Raw genomic sequence first — 20508 nt, 5'->3', positions numbered from 1 at the left:
ATGTTTCCAAATAAAATGCCTTGAGTAAGTTTATTTTTCCCTCTCAAACCTAAATTTAGCACCCTGGAGAAGCTGCTTTGGCAGTCAGTGGATGGTAACGATGACAAGATCGATCTGTGGATAGTTCTGGGAAGATTTGGAAAGTCCTGGTAAAACGAAGTTGGTTTCATTCATGTCTGCAATTTATCCACAGCCCAAAGGTCTGCTCATGAACTTCCAATGGTTGAAAGACAAGATATTGATAGCTGCCTCGTTTATGGAGGACAGCAGATGATCCTGACCGGCCAGAATTTCACAGCAGAGTCCAAGGTGGTGTTCACAGAAAAAACATCAGGTAAGGCAGGGTTTTTTCCTAACTTTCCCTAGTAGGATAAGGAAAATCTGTAGTGCTGATGCGTCCCATGGTCTCATCCTAAGGTTTGTGCTCATGAGTAACTCTACTTGAGTGAGTAGGCCCATTCAGGTTCGTGTAAGTAAGACCAAATCACTTGACCTAACCATGTGAGTAAAATTAGTCCTGGGAGCAAGTATTTGTCTTATGGGTTCGCAAGAATACAGACACTGGGAATCAGCAGGAACAGGATATGTTATCAAAGAAATTAAATGACCATTGCATGTTTCTCTGTGCTTGTTCAGTCTCATGTTTAGTGAACAGTGCTGCAGAAATCATAACTGGAGTTAATATTTTTTATTGATGTGAACTCCAGGCAAAGACTGTGTTTTCTTCCATTTAGATATCTGTGGTGAAAAATGTACATAATGTGTATTTTTATATCAAAGTGAAATTGTTTTTGTACACATACTGAGATACACAAACACATCACTTCATCTTCCATGGTATTTTCAGGTATTTTTATAGAGGCTCAGACTGTAGCAAAACAAAACCAATTCAAAGAGAAAGGCCAAAGGCGTCCTGTTACAGCCTAGTGCTGCTTTTTTCCCAGTAGAGCTGCTTCTTTTAAAACATGTTTTGCCAAAGTTTTCAGGTAACCTTGCAAGCTCTTGAGCAATCATAAAGGGGAAATGAGTGGCAGACTGTAGATTCTCTCTCTTTTTCCCTTTCATATGAGTCTACTTACTTGCTTGACCTGCAGAGAGCCAGTACATGATGGTTCCAAGCCCTCACTGGTGTTGGATGAATGTAAATAAATAATAGGAATAAAGAATGGTTACCAGGAGTTATTTAGTTGCCTAGCATCACCTTTACTGCCTTTCCTGAGCTCTCTATGTTGTGTTTTCATAATGGCATGCTATAATAAACATTACTTGATCTCTAACTAAAAGAGTAACTGACCCCAGAAAAAATACTTAGCATGATCTAATGGTTAAGGTGGGCAGCAGAAATCCAGGTCCTCTTGTATACAGGAGGAACAAACAAATCCATTCTGCCGAAGTTACCTGTTTTTTCAGAGCTGAATTGTTTGTAATATCATATGCATGCAGGCATTTCATTTCAGCTCACTAAGCAGTATGTGTATTTTATTGGATTTTCGAAGGCTTTTGCTAAAGGACATTGTTTCTTTGTAAATGGTCTGGACTTGTTTAACTTACCCTTCATTAGGCTTGATTTTTGTATTCTAAATACTGTGCTCTGCAAGGATAATAACAATGTCCAGGGATCCAAAAAGCACTTTGCAAATATGAAGTGCTGGGCTCTGCCATCCTTTACTCCTGTTGATTCCAGTGAGACAAGGGACTCTGCAGTACAAAAGGCATCAGCCTGTTTTATGTAGATGTTGTGTTCCCTTTGTGCTATTAAAAAATCATGTTGCTCCTAAGTTTTTTTTTGTCAGTAAACTGAGGTAGAGGCAGCTTCAGTGATCGATCTCATGACTTGCAAGGGATTTAAAAAATTGCATTGCCCAGGTGAACAGCAGCTGTGTGATTTATAGGGTAATGCCTTTGGCAAAAAGTAAGAATTGATCCAAAAATCAACATATGTGGACATCAGCTGGTGACATGGGGTGGGGCAGGAGGAATCAAGTTGTGGGTCCCTGTTTCTTCCCACACCACCAGCAAGCCATGCTATTTTACAGCGAGAATGAAAGGCTCTGGGCCTCTGAATTGTGGAGGTTCAATGAGCCTGTGCAGTCAGAGCAATTTTCTTGGCACCCTGTATTTCCTTTTAAGCCCATGTATTAATTCCTTCCCACTGTGCTGCCACTGTTCCGTCAATGTCAGTGAATCATGAAGGTGCATGGGAGCATGCTTGGCAGCCCATGACAGTACCTGTCCCAAGAATGTTTTGCAGTAACTAAAGGAGATGATACACTAAAAGGAGGTAGCTTTTAATGCCATTTCGAGGAAACATCCAAAACACCCTGCCCCTGTTTCCATATAAGAGCAGAGAAGGCTCTGGCTGGAATAGATGTTAGAAAGTAAAAAGAACAACAATATTTTCCACACTAAATCTAAAGCTTTTCTTCACTGCTGGGGAAACTACATTTTTGTTGTTCTTTTTTTACCTCCTGGTAGCGGAGAGCCATGCCTTATCCCAGCGGCAGCGCCCAGTCTGGAGCAGGGATTTGCATGCTGGTGTTCCATATCCGGCTTCCCCACCACCCTTCGGTCTCTGCAGGCAGTCTCAGTCTGCTGGACTTTGAATAAATGACTGGCAGAGAGGAATTCACAACATGGGAGGCCCAGAGTCAAATCTTTGCTCTGAATCAGAAGTCTGTGTAGTTTGCAGTGGGTTATCTGGGGACCCTGCTGAAGGCAAGCTAATCCTCTGTGTATACATGCACTGTGTTATGCTGCAGCGATACCTCTTACAGATACACTCTGAGGGGCTTTTAAGTGAAGATTGCTTTCTTGAATAGGTATATCTTACGGTGAGGAAGGTTAAGAAGCTGAGCTGGATATGCAAATCGTGCAGGGGCTGATCAGACTCTGGCTGCAGCAGATAGAGAAATAAGCCTTCGTACTTGGGTTGTCCAAGGTTAATGAGAGTCCCAGGCTTTCATGAAAATTACGGTCTTAAGCACCTGCAACTTTCAGGTTGCCTCACTGTACATTGCAGACCATTTTAATTATCACTACCAAGGCCATGCTTCGTTGTCGTTGCATGAGGCTGCATGAACGCGGAACAAAAGGCCCCGTTTCATCAGCCCGATGTGACAAGGAGAAATGTCACTGGGTGGAAGGAGGAGGTGGATCCTGCACTCGCCTCGGGGAGCTCGCTCGCTGCAGATCCAGGCTGCACAGCACCTTGCAAAAAGCACCGATAAGCTGCTCAAAAGCAAAGCAAGCCACAGTAGACATCCCGGTGGGTGGATAGTGCCTCGCTAGTGTCACACTGCCATTGTTGCGCCCTCTTCCAGAGCGTGACACGGCCCTGGGGAGCCTGTGAAACAGTCGCACCTTCACGAAGGCAGGAAGATGCCCCAAGCTCGCATGGTTTTCTTTGAGTTGCATTTTAACAGCGCACAAGCTTTATCTGTGTTAGCAAGTGGTACTTGATTTCCCACTTCTGCCACCAGTTTTAGCTCTGCTGGTAATCACACAAGGGTGAGAGCATGATAACCATCTAATAGCTTTTGGTATGCTCTACTCCACAATGCTCCTTGACTTGTTTGTCAGGTGTTTAAAGAGAGAGAAGCAAGACTCTTTTCCCCAGAAAACTTTTGTGCAGGTATCTTTGTGCAGTGAGATACTCTCCTGTTAGTTGTTTCACAGACTCCAGAACCTGGGTGCACCTTGAACCCGAGGTCTGGATCAGTGTCTGCAATGAAGCAGGTGGCAGCAGTCAGCAAAACAGAGGAAACTGCTGTTGGGCCTCACAATTGTAAATTAAGTTTTATCCCTCAGGCAGATGCTCAAAACCTGTTTCAGTTTCCTGTGGATCTTGTAGGCAATTCTTCACTCACTAGCAAACAGAGAAATGTAGAACTGTTCATATGTGACCAAAATACAACATGCTTCTATAGATAGGTATATTTTCCCCTAGAAATACCTGGAAAACAAATATTCCCCAGATTGTCCTGGGATGTCATTATAAAAATAACTGTCTTGTATTACATGTACTACAAATTGCTGCAATGAGCTTGCCAATGAGAAGTCTGAGAAAGTCTCTCATTTTAGGCTTGTGACAGGAAATGGCAGCAGGAAGCGAGCTGAAGGGGCTGGAGCTCAGTGCTTAGTGTGAGCAAGGGGATAAAGTACTTGCATGTGAAATGCTGATGCATAAATAGAGTTCATTTCTCAATGATAAAATTTACCAACATGCAAGCATTACAGTTTTGAGTTCTCTTTAAGGTTATCTCTTCCTGCTGAACGATTGTAACTTGTAGCTGCTGTAAGCCAGGAGAACTCGTGAATTCAATACAGTCCGTCCAGCACACAAAGCAGAGTTTGGCTGGAGCAGTTTTAAGGTCTGAACTCAGAAACACATAAGCGAGCCCAGCTAAATAGAAATAGGGGAAGCAACTAGATTGGATTGTACAAACAGAAAATATTGAAGTGCATGTATTCTTTTAATTTTAATCTGGATGAGAGAGTTTGAAAAATCAAGGATTTGGAATATGTTAAAGGTCAAGGGTGTTAGTGTTTGGTTGTGGCCCAGATCTTACAATGTAGTTAAAAAAAGAAAAGGTTTGGAATTCCCCCTTTTGTTTTAATTGTCATGTAATAATTTGCAAGTCAGCTGTTGGTGGTTGCATTGTGTTTACTCCCATTTGTGTACTGGTTACTGCTGCTGTGCTGTAAGTGATAGAGGAGTCTCATGTTTCTCTTGGAGAAAAGTGCAACTGGACTGTGCTTTCCTCTGCCAAACTCTTATGGTGGCCACATGGACATCATGAATCATCGCTAGGACAATGTGGGTGGTGGAGGAGCAACCCAAACAGAAAGTGTACATCTTTGGAGAAGATCCACCATAAATCTTTCAATTCGGCCATACGGTGTGAAGAGAGGAGGTGGTGCTCTCTGTGCCCTTTGAACTGATGCAGCTGTCAAGGCCTCTAAAGAATGGACACTCAAAGTGTGACAAAAATAAATCTGATCAGCTCTAGATTCAAGCAATGGACTTGTAGTTTCTTTTTCTTGTGAGTTTCTGCATGTCTCTCACCTAGGTGGTCTTTTTGTGGTAATGATTTCCTAGGGTGCTGATAGCTAGGGCAAGTGAGCTTGGACATACTTGAGTGTCTACTGGTTTCAGGAGAGCCCACCACAGGGCAAGATCAGGACTATTGTGTTCAGTGTCTTGGTAGTGAGTTGAGGTTTTCATCTGCATGGTGCCCAGAATGCCATGTCTAAATGAGGCACTTGCCTCTGTGCCCTAGAAATAAAACACAAAGCCTGTGCCAGGATACCACAAGCAGAAGCCTTTCCTCTTCCCACCCTGTCATTCCATCTTGTACCCCTTCTTGCTCCATCCTGTACCCCCTTTGGAATACATGGCAGCTTTACTAACATACCTGAAATATGATTTGTAGAGTTTGTTGCTCCAGGTTGGGCAGTAGCATTCATCCTTCATGCACAGCAGGAGCAGTATCATGCTGCTTGAGGTGTGCATCAGGTGTCCAGCCTTTGCCAAACCTCTTTGAAGCTGGGGACTCTGCTTCTTTTTGTGTGTTGCTGTCTGTTGGGAATTGCTGTAGGAGATGGACTGTCATTGCACATCCAGCTGTGCTTAGTGGCTCACGTGCTCAGAAGCACCCATGGCCACATGTACCTGCAGTATCCCACTATATTCATTTGCATTCTTTGCACTGGCTTGCCTATCACTAGAATAACACTAATGATAACTATTCTGATGATAGCTGTATTACTTCACAGTGTCTCTCTGATTTCCAGCGCTTCTGTACATCTCTAATTGCAGATATGCTTTATTTTAACTCTGAGCAAATCATTTCATGTCTTTGAAACGTACTACTTTCTCTTTTAGAAGCAAACAAGCAGGCTTCAGAGAGATTTAGCTCTCAAGTTTGCACTTTTCAGTGTTCCTGCTGCACCACAAGCTAGCAAATAAACACACCAGTGCTTTCTGGTTTTGGAATTTCCGCTTTCTAGAAAAAGTCTTGTTTATAAAGGCCAATAAGTTGGACCCAGTGATGCTATCAGTCTTCTTGTACCTCTCCTGCAAAACTTAAAAGCAAATCATAGCTCCTAGAAAAGATGCTCCAGCACCTGAAAGTCTTGTAGTGAGGGGCCCAAAGCATAGTATTTGAGGTCCTTTGTGGGATATGTGCAAGGAAATTGTTAAGACAGTCCACAGCAATGTTCCCCTTTTCTGCTGTGTCAAGTCTGAAATTTCTCACTGTGCCCCAAAGAGGGAACTTAAAGCCTGTTAGTAATCTAACAGTTTCATGAATGATCAAAAAATTCCCAGGGAATGCAAAAAATAGCAAACTGTTTTCAACAATTCTCTCTTTGAACTTAATGATGCAAAATTAATGATGCAGTTTTCTCAGGCAAAGATAAAAGAGATACCAAAAAACAGTAAAAACTTTTTTTTTTTTCCCAGATCCATCCCAAAGATGTTTGCTGTTTGACCCCAGTCAGATAGCAAACTTCAAATATTTAGTTCAAGCTCCAGTTCCCTCACTAATTTCCTAAATTAAAGAACTGAAATAGAAGGCTGCTTGGAGACCTCATAGCAGCTTTCCAGTATCTGAAGGGGGCCTACAAGGACGCTGGAGAGGGACTCTTCATCAGGGACTGTAGTGATAGGACAAGGGGTAATGGGTTAAAACTTAAACAGGAGAAGTTCAGGTTAGATATAAGGAGGAAATTCTTTACTGTGAGGGTGGTGAGGCACTGGCACAGGTTGTCCAAGGAAGTTGTGAATGCTTCACCTGTGGCAGTGTTCAAGGCCATGTTGGACAGCGTCTTGGGTGACATGGTTTAGTGTAAGATGTCCCTGCCCATGGCAGGGGGTTGGAACTGGATGATCTTAAGGTCCTTTCCATCAATTCTGTGATTCTATGGTTAAGTTATGGAGGACTAGAGGAATGGGACATATCTTAAAACTAGGATCATAACTGAGTCACAGATGCAGTCTACTGCTGAACATGCATTGCAGGGTAGGTTTTAAGGCATTTTAACCTGAGACAAAAGCTCAGCATCTGGGGAAAAGAAGCTATTGTGTGTTTCTTTTAAGGGTAAAGGATAAATTAAAAAACATAGTTGGGAATAGTTACAGAGTTAGCAAAAGTAGGAGTGGTACTGTAATCCTAAGTGATTCAATTTGTTTGCAATTCAGTTTTTTTGCTCTACAGAAAGTATATGAAATAAATTTGCTATCTTGCTATTTTCTCGGTAATTTAGTTTTCTCTGCTCCACGCAGTCTTTGGCTGGAGTCCAGCCTTTCAAGCTGGATGCGTGTCTTCTCCACTGTAAAACTGGACAGCAACAGGATGAACCAGGGGATAAATTACAGCTATCACTGTCAGGAGGCCCACCTGATTTTTGCATTAGCTAAAGGCGATCACTTTCCAGGTTAATCTTCCCTCCTTGTGCCTTGCAGTGCACCAAAGTAAAGCGGCTGCAGTACAGGGCCTGCTTGGTAGTTCTGTTTGCAAAAAGATGTCAGAACTGGGGCAGTCAGAGAGGTTTTATTCTCTCTGAGTTTTTGTTTGTTCTTCCTAAGCAAAAGAGGAAGGTGTCTCAGCAAAACCCTGTTTTTGTGAACACTGAAGAGTAACAAATATTAATCAAGACGATTAGAGTTTGCCCTTTTCTGCCGTGCAAATGACAAAGTTCCAGGGTAAATCGGATAACTTCTGCTTTTCCTTGCTATTATAACTGCTGAAAACCCAGCAAACCTTTGTGCCTCCAGGTTTATCCCATGGCTGAAGTGTGCTGTCTGCCGCAGGTGTTCTTGTAGTCCCATGGGGCAATTGTCTGACATTAAACGGGGGATCCCAGAAAAAACACTGCAAAACAGGAAAAAATCTAAGGATCACACACACAAAAATGCAAAAGTGTGTGGCTGCAGAAATGGAGTTGCCATAGCTGTTAGGGACTCAGTGAGACAGGGTGGAATCCAGTGTTTTGGAAGGTTTCCCCGTATGACACAAGATTTTGGAATTTTACAGCTGGTAAATCCTTATTAACACAGGCAGCCACTACTGGCCTGGATTCCCTGGCTCACTGTTTACTATGGGGGCGCCTCGTGGAAGTATGCCTGGTCCTGATTATTCAACTTGGACTCTTAATTGTTTAAAGGGAATATTAAAAAATAATAACTCTTGGAATAAACAAAAGGCAGAGAGACAAGCTCCCATCACCTGTTGACAGAAAATTGATCATGTAGAAAGCTGGCATGGGGAGTGGAATTCCCTGTTCTCCCACTTAGTCATCGCATCCTGGTGTGACTCATTTTATTACATGGAGGTTCCCAGTGGTTTTATTTTGAGAGGAGCTTTTGTTTAAGAATTTATACACACACACACACACACAAACACACGTATAATCTTGAAAAAACAACACATCTATTTTGATGAATTGGCATAAGGAATCATTTGGAAGAGCTGTGGAATGACAGACTGCCCCTGCTGCTTCACTACTCAACTACTGTGTTTATGTTTTCTTTTAGTGTGAATTGGATTCCTCAACAATAGATGGGGAGAAATCTCCTCTAGACTTGTGCAAAATGTCAGATTTGGGGCTGGGCTGGGTAGTGGATGACTAATCCATTGGCCTTTTACCTCCCAGACCTTGACTTGTATCTTTGGCCTTGGTGACTCAAACTTGTGTCCGCAGTGAAATGAAGGCACTGGCTTCTGCTCACCATAAACAGAGCTTCATTAGCTGCAGTGGACAGTCTTGTTTCAGAAAGAAAAAGAAATCCGTGGAAGTCAAGCTTAGTGAAAAACTCAATAGCTCTGCTTTTCTGAGTTTTAAATTCTTTCATTCATGCTGTGTTTGCTGTAAGGTTTGAAGTAAATACTTAGGAAGACACAACCGCTTAGGACTAGATGCTGAGCAGCCTTGCAGTGGCAATGAAGCACAGTAACTTCCCACTGAAATCAAACTTTGTCCCTGAAAATAGCAGCAGAGACTGTGTGAGCATTCCCCTACCCATCAGGTTTCCACATCCCAGAAGTGGTGCCTGTTCTGCTGGAAAGCATTCATTGTTGTTTACTTTGTTCTTGGGGTGGTTTTAAAAACCCTTGACTGTTTTCCAGAGATGCTATTATCTGCTGATAAAAGCTGACAGAGATAATTACCGTGTTTTTTTGGAAGTCCTTCCAGGAAACACTGTGAATAGGGACAGTTCATTGCAAGCCCAAAGGGAACTCTGCAGAAATGTGTTGTCAGAGCAGCTGTCCCACTAACTACCAGGCTCAGTTTCTTTGGTGAACTAGTGTGGTTTGCTGCCTGGGAAAAAGGTAACAGGTTGTTCATTAAGTAATTTGTGTAATGCTTGACTGAAAAGCAATGCATATTTTCAAGCATAAAATCACATCCAGGCACAGAATCACATACAGAATTGGCACAATTGTATGCTTAGTCTTCAACTGGAGAGAACTGCAAAGAAAATTTCCTGAACCTCTCAGTCCATCAGTCATGCTTGTTCAAATAAAGTAGTAAGTTTGTTTCTCTGCTAGTTACTGACCCCAAAGTCATGACTAAGGGACCATGAATAATGTGTAAAGGCTGTAACTGGTTCAGAAAACCTTTAATTGGCTAATTAAAAAAAGCCCTATAAGGGGCTGCAGAGAATCACCCAAAACGTTCCTAATGCAGACTGACGTTTTGATTTTCTCCAAAGTTTGAAGCAAGACTTTTGGTATGATCACAGTTTGAGTTAGGGAGGGTAGAATTACTTTCTTCCAACAACTCATTCATTCCTCCAAAGAGTGCTGACACAATCAGATCTCTCATCAGGGTTTAATGCTAAGTCTCATAGTCCTGAAGCAGCACAAAAATCTCTATTTCCTGAACATTTCACTGACCTGTGGTGTTAAAGACTTGCCAACTAAGACAAACCATTAAATGAGCAGGGAACCACAACAGTAAAAATATTTCATGAGGCAGCCATGGCTGGTAAGACCTCAGGGTCTAAATCCAAAAATATTTTATCGTCTTTAGTGGAGCTACTACTCTTTTCAGAGGCACGGATTGAATTCCCCATAGCGGAGGTAGAATTTGAGACACACCACACACGAGGACCTGGCACTAAGTTCCCATGTGATCCACACATGTAATGGAACATCCCTGCAGTGCTCTGGCTGGCGTGTATCACTGTCAGGACAGCCCAGTGCTGGATGTGAGTTGTACAGCGCACGTTCTCTGCTTCTCCATGCTCACACTTTTACTGTACTTCAGCAGAAATGATGCTGTTCCTTTTCTGCAGTTCTCTTACGTCTCCACTTTGAAGCGGGTTTAATTATATGCAATAAACAGCTTTCTGGCCTTGTAGGCTTTAGATTAAATTATTAGTCAAGTTGGGGCTTAATCTTCTTGGTTTGCAAGCAAGGAGGGGACCAGGCATTTGTCCCACTTGTGGCATGACAGAATTACAGGGTAGTGAAGGCTGGGAAGGGACCTCAGGAGGTTGTTGAGCACAACCTCCTGTTCAAAGCAAAATGCATCTCTAGTGTTTAAGCACCATCTGGGTTGCAGCACTGGCACTGGAGAAAAAGGCCTACTGTAGTATACCCAAGTTGTGACACATGTACTGGGGGGCTGTTCTCTACCATCATATTAGCATTATGCTTTTTAGCATATCCTTACAATAAAAATCCCATTTTTCTTGATGGCTTTCTTGAAACATCCACTTTAATTTCTTCCTGTTAAAAAAAAACCCAAACAACCAAAATCTAATTTATGCACATTCTAAAGATGATAATTGTGTTGACAGCTTGGTACAAGTTTTCTCTGTTCAAAATTTCTTTGAATTGTCCCACAAATGGGCCTTAAACTTTGCAGTTTATTCCTCCTGTTCTCTATTAACTCTGACCGTGCATAATCAAATTATTTCATTACCAGCAAAAAGGATAGGTTAAAATAGATTTCTGAACACAGTTGTATTTTTGATTTTATTCACAGCCTCCCTTATCCTTCTGCCTGAAGGTCACCGTAATGTCTGTATCAAGAGGGGTTAAAGGAAAAGCAAATATGATTGTCTTGAGCTAAAGTGAGTCAGTGAGACAGATGGAGCCACATCAGGATATTTAAGCATAAAGGTCAGGGAGTGAGCTGCAGAGTGGCTATATTCAACAGGGCTTTCGTGCTTAAAGAACAGGGATTGCTGCTGCTGACAAATTTGTTAGAAACCTGTTTAGCTGCCATGAGCATGAATATATCCAAACAAGCATCTATCATCATTAGAGTGATAACCCTAAATACATTTATTTCTTGTTTGTTTGGGCTTATTTTTATTTGTACTCTTAATCCCCACAGACTTTGGACCGAGTCTAAACAACATTTGATTTTTATGGTTGGCTTCATTAGCTTTTAGTGCAATTTCAGTGGCTCTGTTACTAAATCAAATCCACTGTGATTGTGGCTGCATCTGCTTCACAGGCCTCTTGAATACAGCAGATGACTGTCCTTTATTTCATGCATTTTGGACCAACAATTCCTTTTGATTTCTACCTTCTTTGTGAAGTTAGTGCTGTTGTATCTGCACAGACTGTTTGAATTTAGCAGTACAGAAACAAAGATGAAAACATTCTGTCTGGAGGAAAACCAGTGTCAAATATTCCTGCTTGGCTGTCCTTGTTGTCAGGACATCTTCATATTGCATTGCTTAGACAGGTCCTGATGTGTATCTCTATCAGAGCTCTTATTTTATGACATGTTATTTTGTTTCCTTTTCCCTCCTCTTTTCCAAAATCATCTTTTGGGGTTATTTTGGGGATATGGGGAAGTTCCTTAACACACATGATGGTTTCTTTTCACAAAGATCACCTAGAAGAGGAATCTCTCCATTAAGTATTTAATGCCTTGTCATCAGACAATGTATTTAGTATTTGCTGGATTAAACACCTAGTATTTGCTGGCTTCCCCCTTCTCCGAGGTGTTCTGAAAGTGTTGTCAAGCACTGGAATAGGCTGCCCAGGGAAATGGTAGAGTCACCATCCCTGTAGGTATTTAAAAGACTTGTAGATGTGATGCTTAGGACATGGTTTACTGGTCACCTGGGCAGTGCTGGGTTAACAGTTGGACTCAGTGATCTTACAGGTCCTTTGCAACCTAAATGATTCTATGTTTACCTTTTCAACAACGGTGAAGAGTTCACTGCATCAATAGAGGTATAGATTTAACCTTCAACAGTCCAGAGCCATGGCCAGAGTGAATACTTATTGTTGAACAAGTATTCTCCATTCCTTTGCACAGCGGTCCTTTGGGATGCGAGAGCTAAACAGCACATCTTCTTGCTGGCTCTGTCTGCACAGCTTGGTTAGGCAGTCTCTGCTCTGGCAGTCTGTCACTAATCCACGTGTTAGTGTAGAAAAGACAGCTGACTGACAGTGGGAAACTTGAAGCACTTAAAGAAAGAGAAGGCAGAATTATTTGGCTTGTCCTTCCTGCACTAGAATGCCGTGGCAGCAGTAGAGATGTGACGTGTTGGAGGCTCAGGCGCTCTCTCCCTGTGAGGTTTATCGTCCCAGGTAGCTGATGAATGGAGCCAAACTTCCAACCATTCCTCAGTTGCCTCCACGTTCCCAGCGGGCTGGACTGGGGGTGAGGAGGCCCAGCCAGTGCTGTGTGCCCACTTCTGCCCCACCACAAGCCAGGCACCCTGCCCAAACACCCTGGGGAGCTGAGCTATCCTAAGGGAGGAAGGGGCTCGCTGTTGGTGATGGCTTCGGGCAAATGACTTCCTTGTGTGTATTTGGGGCCCAGAACATAGCAGAAGTGTCTAAGGTGTGGGGTGCTCGGGAGGCAGTGGGCACATCAGGAGGGATCCAGGGCTGAAGGGATGTGGAGCTGGGGCATCTTGATCCCTGTTAGGAAGAGGCACCCTAGGGAGCTGAGCACATCTGTCAGTTCATTGTCTGTGTGGAGTGGAGAACAAAGAGGAAAACAACAGAAAAAATGCAAAATGCATTTAAAAATACTTTTTCATTTCCCTTTTCGCCAGAAGCAGAAGTACTTAAATAACTGAGGACAAAAGCAGCTCTTGCAGAATTTCCAAGAATTGGGAAAAATACAAAGTCCTGTGCGAAGGACTGGTTTTAGGAGACTTCTCCCCCTGTACTGGGTGTGCAGTCTGGGGATCCCCCACAGACATGCGCCCAGGAGCTGCCTCCCCCTCTCTAAAGCAAACACCAGCCTCTGCGGCTGCAGTATTTCAAGTCACATTGGTTCGTTTGGATATGTGTCCCCTATTCATTTTAAAACCAAGCTTTCAGAAAGGTATGAGGCAGGGGTTTTTCCCCATCAGTATTTTTATTCTGCAAATTTCTTGGCTAAAAGGCTCAGTGGAATATAAAAATCAAAGGGCTAGAGATTAAAACCTATATATAGAGAAAAAAAGCAGTAAGGAAGGCATTGCTGAAGGATGTTTCTGGAAGTATAGGTGACAGTAGATATAAGAAGTATTTGTAGCCAGATGAAGTACCCGATCTCTGTACAAACACCCTGTCAATACTGATATACTGTTATAGCACGGGGTTACTTGGGTTGTATTCCATACAAGAGGATCAAATTTTATTTTCCTCTATAAATACAGTTATGTGTAACTCAGAATGGAGACAAGCTGCATGGATGTAATTAAGAGCAGAAAGACTCCCGGTGGTTCAGTGGTAGAGTCACACATGCAATGAGGTGCTTTTATACTGAGTACGGTGAATGTAGTGACTTTAGGAGGGCTGATGGCACTCTGTCACAGCCCGCAGTGGTGGCAGTGCTGAGGCATGGATTCACTGTTGGAGATGGGCATGTTCCTTGATCAGAGGAGATGTACTGCTCGTTATCGTGTGTTGATGTTTCTTATTGCACGTATAAAAGCATACATAGTAAGAAGGCGCACACAACAAGCACCCTATGTAGCAGGTTTCCCAATTACCCATAAGGATATGTCCCTGTTGAACTACTTCTGGGAAAAAACTATACTCCTGTGAGAATTCAGAGCAGTTTCACTGTGCAGCACCTCTAAAAGTCAGCCCTGAAGTAACGCACTTTATTTGCTTCCATCTATGCATCCCGTACAAGATCTGGATTTTTAGCTAATCCTTCCTTCACCTCCTTACCCATTCCACCACTTACACACTGGTGGGGAGCCATGTGGTCTTAGCTTAAAATAGCAGATAGTTTGCTGAGTTGCTGACCAAATGGGACCATTAACAAGTTATCTGACCTTCTGATGCCCTCCATCAGTCAAGCTGGCTGAAGTAAAGTCTGGTAAAAAGCAGATGTTGCACCTGTGCTAAGTATTTCATTCCTTGGTTTGGCTAATTTTTACATAAATATTTAATTTTAATATGTATGTAAGCTTTTTCTTGGCAAAAGAAGTGTTCAGTGATGTATTTAAATTAAATGCTATTAGTTAGGACTGGGAAGGTGCTTGAAATTAAGTCCATTTCGAGAGCTTTGCTAACTTGATGCCCTTAATTTGTTTCCTTTTTTAAAGTCAAGCTTTATGATTTAATGAAAGTGCAGTGAGGTTAATATTGTAATATTCTTCTAGATGGGCAGCAGATCTGGGAAATGGAGGCAACAGTGGACAAAGATAAGAGCCAGCCTGTAAGTATGCAAAACATTGGATGTCCTCTCCTTGAGCTTCTCAGACAGCAAGTTGTATTCAGGGAGTAGTTTTCAAAGAGCTTCTCAAAAGCAGAAAGAGCAGCTATCTTATTGCTGTGGTGAACAAATGTCAAAAGCTTCAGCAGTAAATGTATTGCAAAAAGAAACTATTCATTTAGCAGTAACCCACAGCAAATTGAATAACTGCTAGATTTTGTGTTCTTGCAGAAGACTCTATTGTATCAGCCCAGTCCTCTGCAGGATGCTGGCTGTCCTGACTTCCTTTTGCCTGCATGGAAGTCTTGGGTGCTCTGTACTTTGCAGGACAGGATTTGGACTATAGTATTTAAAATGAACACTAATCTTTCAAGGGAATGAGCTTCTTTGTTCACTTTGCTTAATGGGACCTTACTGTAGTTGTTCAGTGTATTTAGGAGCTAGCAGTTACATTGCCATGGGCCATGCCTGCCCTTGCGGAAGAGAATGGGAGACTCACTGTTAATTTCCATGGAAGCAGGATCTCTCTGTGTATAAGTAAAAAGCCTATAGAATAATGAAGTTTATTCTAACAAGAAGAGAGACCTCAGCAATACAGACTTGTTCATCAAGCATAGTATGATTAACAGTGCTCCCACTTTTATCTCCATTCTTGTGTGTTTTATTTGTAGCTGAGACTTCTTTCTCCAAGTTCAGGACAACATCAAGTACAAGAGAGGATACAGTACATAGAAACCAGCTTTATAGTACCAAAAATCTTCAAGTCTTTCACCATCTTTTTTTCCTTCCTTCTTCTTGTACCCTACTTTATAGTGATGAGTAGCAAGGTTTTTCTTCCTTTATGCCTGAATATGTAACAGGGGAGATGTGCACAAAATCTCCTGTCAGCTTCAGTTAATAATCCTACATTGTCACCTTTTGTTGTTTCAGAGCATGCTTTTTGTAGAAATACCAGAGTACCGTAACAAGCACATTCGCACAGCTGTGAAGGTGAATTTCTATGTCATCAATGGGAAAAGAAAAAGAAGCCAACCCCAGCATTTTACCTATCACCCAGGTAACTCTCAAGGACAGAGCAAATTGTTGCCTAGTTCTCAGGAGCAAGATTATATTTTCTGCCACGTTGTTTCCTTGCTGTTATTTCAGGTTCTGAATTTTACAAATTTAATTCAACTGAGTGCAGATGAGCACTCAACAGCTCTTTGGTTTAAATGATGCATGTGATTTATGATCACGAATTTCCATAAATTTAAGGGGACAGTTACCTTGGTAATAGCCTGATGCTGCCCCATTCACTTGGTGGGAGTTTGCCAACAGCCTCAATGGGAACCGACTCAGTTTGTGACATGACATGACCCTGTGAAAACCATAAGTTTTGCCTTCCCCAGCTGACGTGTACGGCAGTAGGATAATATCAGATCTGGGAAAGTAACAAGGGCTTGGTATGGAGGAAGACGAGCAGTACATGTTCTTCAGAATGAGGCTGGTTGAGAAAAATATGAATGCTTTTCTGATGTTCTTCCTCTTGGGAATTGGTGAGCCATGTCACAATAAATGCAACAGAATTACTAATGAGATTCTCGGAATTTCTCAGCTTTGGCTGAGAGAAAAATATTGTGAGAAAATCAGAGTATTGTGTTTGCGGAAACCAGAAAGCATAAAATAACAGTACCAGACTTTATGCAAGCTTCAAATGATGTCTTGACTAGTTTCTAAGGACAGGCAAACATTTATCCTTATTCTTATTTTAGTCTCCTCCTGCCTCAAAATCTCTGGTCCTCTTCCTGAATTTATGAACTGTATATAGGGTGTCACCAATGTGATGGTTTTGTATAGTTGTTAAATTGTTCTGCTATGGGATAGTATTGACAAGTACAAAACTATCTCCACATGATGTCTAAAATAGACCACTTCAGAGAACGAATCCTTATACTTCCAAAAAAGAACCCTGTTGCATGACAACACAACTCTTAGTAAATCATAGTCTTTTAAATGATGGTGTCAGAAAGGTCTTCATCTCTCAGTATGGAGGAAGTTATGTGCAGGAACTAAAAGGAAAGCTCTAAAATAGTTCAAACTCTGCCTTTGGTCACTACTTAAATGTTTGACAGAAAAATTAGGAGTTGTATGTCATGGGATTTCTATTTATTCAGTCTTCCTTTGAGATGGAAGTACTACATGAAACACCCATCTATGGCTCTTATTTTGCTTATGTTTTGGTTATTTAGTTCCTTAAATGAATTAAAATATGAGCTAAAGTATTGAATTTTTCAGCTTTAGAAATTTGTGGTTAAATAGTTCATTAAAGATTTTCAAGAACCTCTTAGTACAGAGTGCTTTCAAGAGAGACTCTGCCATGATTGCATGTACGTGATTTATTAAACTCAATGCCTGGGAGATACGAGCTTGCACATGCAAATCTTGTAAACAGCTTATATCTCTTATTACTTCAAGGAAAACCTCTGTTTCTTATCAGCTTGTTACGAATAATATCCTTTGCATGCTTTGTTCTAGTACCATCAATCAAAACAGAGCCCATTGATGACTATGATCCGGCTTTAATCTGCAATACAGTACACAGTGGTCTGGGAACAGTAACACAGCCTTACTATTCACAGCATACAATGGTCACCGAATCCCCTTCCTGTCTTGTGGCCAATATGGCTCCTTGCCAGCAGTTGCGCTCAGGCCTTTCTTCTCCTGATTCTCGATACCATCAGCAGAATCCAGCCGCTGTAATATACCAAAGAAGCAAGAGCCTTAGCCCAAGCCAACTGGGCTACCAGCAATCCAATCTGATGGCTACACCAGTTGCTATTTCAGATGCCCATAGGTCAGTGCTGGTGCATGCTGGTTCTCCAGGCCAGACTTCAGCGGTGCTCCACCACTCTCCAGGCAACCAGCAGTCTTCTCCAGTGATTCACTATTCTCCAACCAACCAGCAGCTGAGGTGTGGAAGTCACCAAGAATTTCAGCACATCATGTGCTGTGAAAATTTTACATCCAACGTTGCAAGATCCAGCCAGCCCCAGGTCAGTCAAGCACAAAGGTTAAGTCCAAGTTCATACCCTACCGTGATCCAGCAGCAGACAGCCTCAGGTCAGCGAGCAGCAAAAAATGGACCACCGGTTAGCGACCAGAAAGAGGTGTTACCAGCTGGAGTCACTATTAAACAGGAACAGAATCTGGACCAGGCGTATCTGGATGATGGTAAGCAATTGTCTTTTTCTTGTATGGGTTGGTTTGTTGGAGGGAGGGGGGAGGTTTAGGACTTATAAATCCCACCTATTCCTTGTCACAAAACCAGTGTGGCCTCCTTTTGGTGGTTGTGGCTATCTGCTGTTTGGTCATGCTGCAGTTCGGTGTTTTCATCAACTGCATTTTTGGTAGATGGCAGTGCACTTTGGCAACCAAGCAAAAACCACAGTGTTCTCCAGAAACCCTGCTGTCTTGCTTCATGCTATGGAGTGAACTGTCAGGTTTTAAGATGTTCCATTTTGCTAGTTTGGAAAATGGAGAATCTGAAGCAAAATGCACTTTTAAATTATTTTTTTATTATTCATATCATGGCAAAGTTCACTTTGTTAAATGCTTTTGTACATTTTGTACCCAAAAAAAAAGCTCATTGAACAGTCTATCAAGGCCTGTAATGAATGGGGTAGTGCTGCAGGCAAAACTATTGCAGATGTTCTAGATGAACAGTAGGACATTGATAAGTAAAACAATGCTGTTTCTTTGCTGTGAGCCAGCAGATTTAGCCTTTAGGAATGAATATAAGTTAGAGTAAAGCTTTCTTTGAATATATCCTGCTTATTCTTAGGTAGGCAGCTATTGGCAATCTGGTTGATTGTTTCTTTTATTAAAGTATGTTCCTTGCAAGAGGAAATCAATGCAAGGTTATTCGTGCAGCTGGATGCTGAAATCGTAAAGGCCAGTAGCAACCCTAACACCAGTTTTCATGGGAGCAGAGTGATGTTGTTGGGTATGTTGTTGCAAATATGGAGTGCTCTTATGCATGAACTACAGATGTAATTTTCATATATATTCACTGCTGCTGTCCTCTCAGTCTAGGCAACTGGATGCATGGTTTGATCTTGTGAATGTGTACTGGTATGTGCTTTGTAAGCTTCTAGTGGTCTGGAATTTTTACTGCAGTTACTCACCTAGAGTTGTGAAATTATGCCCATGAAAGCTTTACTTTCTTCAACTTAGGTACTGGGTGCCCTGTGGTTGTATCATGTACAGTCTTTATTGCTGGTTTCGTGGGCACAGTAGAGTTTGGATGGTTTTCTTCTTTAGTCTGTGTTTGGGATGTGGTTGGTGTAGCTTTGGTGCCATCACAGTAAAATCTAGAGAGTTTTTACTTGTCCCCTTGCCTCTGAAGAGCAATGTTGAATCTGGTTTTAGCAGTGGCTGATTTAGGAGATTTGCAAGAATATAACTAAGTAAAATCCACTTCCCATTCAGGGAATGGGGCATGATAACAAAGCAAAATAGTGTTTCTGATAGTAAAATTGAACACTGTGTTTTAAGGTAATTTTAATACGAGAAGCTAAGAGATTCTTCTATGCTTCTAAAAATATTTGGTACAAACCTTGTAAAATAAATAAAAAGAAAGAAACTTAGGTAAAAGCTTGCAAACTTCAAAGTCAAGCCTGTGTCCATTTAAATGAACTCCCAAAATGGACTGCAAAATCAATTTCATTGGGTTTTGAATCAGGCCAGTAACATCTAACTCTAGCATAGCTCACAAGGGATGTACTTGACCTCTGTGCTAAGAGAAGCCATTAGGCAGAATGGCATCAAGTTAATAATGAAATTCCAGGCTTCTCCTGGGGTGACTGGATCATCTTGAATTGATTTCAACTGGAGATTAAATTTATCAGTTAACGCCACCCAAGTCAGGCCAGGAAGGACTGGTCTCATGCAGTCTCTTTACTGACCTCAGTGAGTTTACATTAGCTAGAAATGTGACTTGGAGAATTGTGATTTACTTTAGGACTTCACAAAACATTTCATTCTGAACTGTTCAGGACTTGAATTGAAAAGCCACTTTGTTTGCTGCTGGGGAAGAGTGACTCAGAACATAACAAAAGCCATATTTTTCCTGACTAGAAAGTTTATTTTTGTGCTTTATAGCATTAAAGGAAAGCAACTCCAAAGGCTTATGGAGGCTTTACTCTCAAATCCCTTTATCCAGAAAGCTCTTCTGAGATAAAGTGAGCTGTTAGGTCTTGCTGCGATTTTTCACAGATAGATACTGAGATGATAGGTTCCCAGCCAAGCTTGGCATGAGTGCACAGCACTGCTGTTGGTGCACAGGCTTAGGTAATCACCATTTCAGTGTCTTTCACTTCCCTTCGCTCTTCTTCCCTTTCCACATCTTCCTCCCCATTCTGTGTTCTTATTTCTCTGTATTTTCTGCTGACTGTCCAGCTTTCGTCCCTTTCTGTGGTTGTGACCTCTGCTCATCAACTCTTGTCCTCTGCCTTCATGCTCAATGTGCAGCCTTGGAGTTCTGGACTTTGCTTCTATTCCGAGCTTGGTCACAAACTTCTTGAGTGACCTGGGACAAGCCCTGCTCTGTCGGTTCCTCATTCCTGAAGCTGTTGCCTCTCAGAGTGGGTATGCTCATCCAGTCTTTGTGCTGTTCTGGAAGTGACCAGAGAACACCTCATAGCTAACACAATAGCTATTTCTCTTTACCTCGCCCAGCTTCCTGCTGCCACTGCTGACAAGACCCTGCATTATTTTCTTACTTTCCCTTCTGTATAAAGAAGGTATTTTTCCTTCTTCCTGAGACTGTGGTTTCTTCTTTGCTCAGAGCTCATAGGGTACGTAATACTGGGGACTTGGCACACCTGTCTTTAC

The 20508-nt window shown here is 42.0% G+C and overlaps 1 protein-coding gene across 3 annotated transcripts in view; it reads left to right on the top strand.

The window, feature by feature from the left end:
* The window catches only part of NFATC2 (nuclear factor of activated T cells 2), a 90713-nt gene that overhangs the window by 38933 nt on the left and 31272 nt on the right, over positions 1-20508 (top strand). For all 3 annotated transcript variants that reach the window (XM_062613947.1, XM_062613948.1, XM_062613946.1), the window contains exons 6-9: positions 194-334; positions 14585-14640; positions 15568-15694; positions 17152-17847. In XM_062613947.1, coding sequence (XP_062469931.1) covers positions 194-334; positions 14585-14640; positions 15568-15694; positions 17152-17847 — 1020 coding nt within the window. The remainder of the gene's footprint in view (positions 1-193; positions 335-14584; positions 14641-15567; positions 15695-17151; positions 17848-20508) is intronic.

This window comes from Pezoporus occidentalis, unplaced genomic scaffold (assembly GCF_034315485.1).
Source record: "Pezoporus occidentalis ecotype Australia unplaced genomic scaffold, CSIRO_AGI_Poc_V1 ctg171, whole genome shotgun sequence".
NCBI classification, from domain to species: Eukaryota; Metazoa; Chordata; class Aves; order Psittaciformes; family Psittacidae; genus Pezoporus; species Pezoporus occidentalis.
This window is presented reverse-complemented; position numbering and strand designations above follow the sequence as displayed.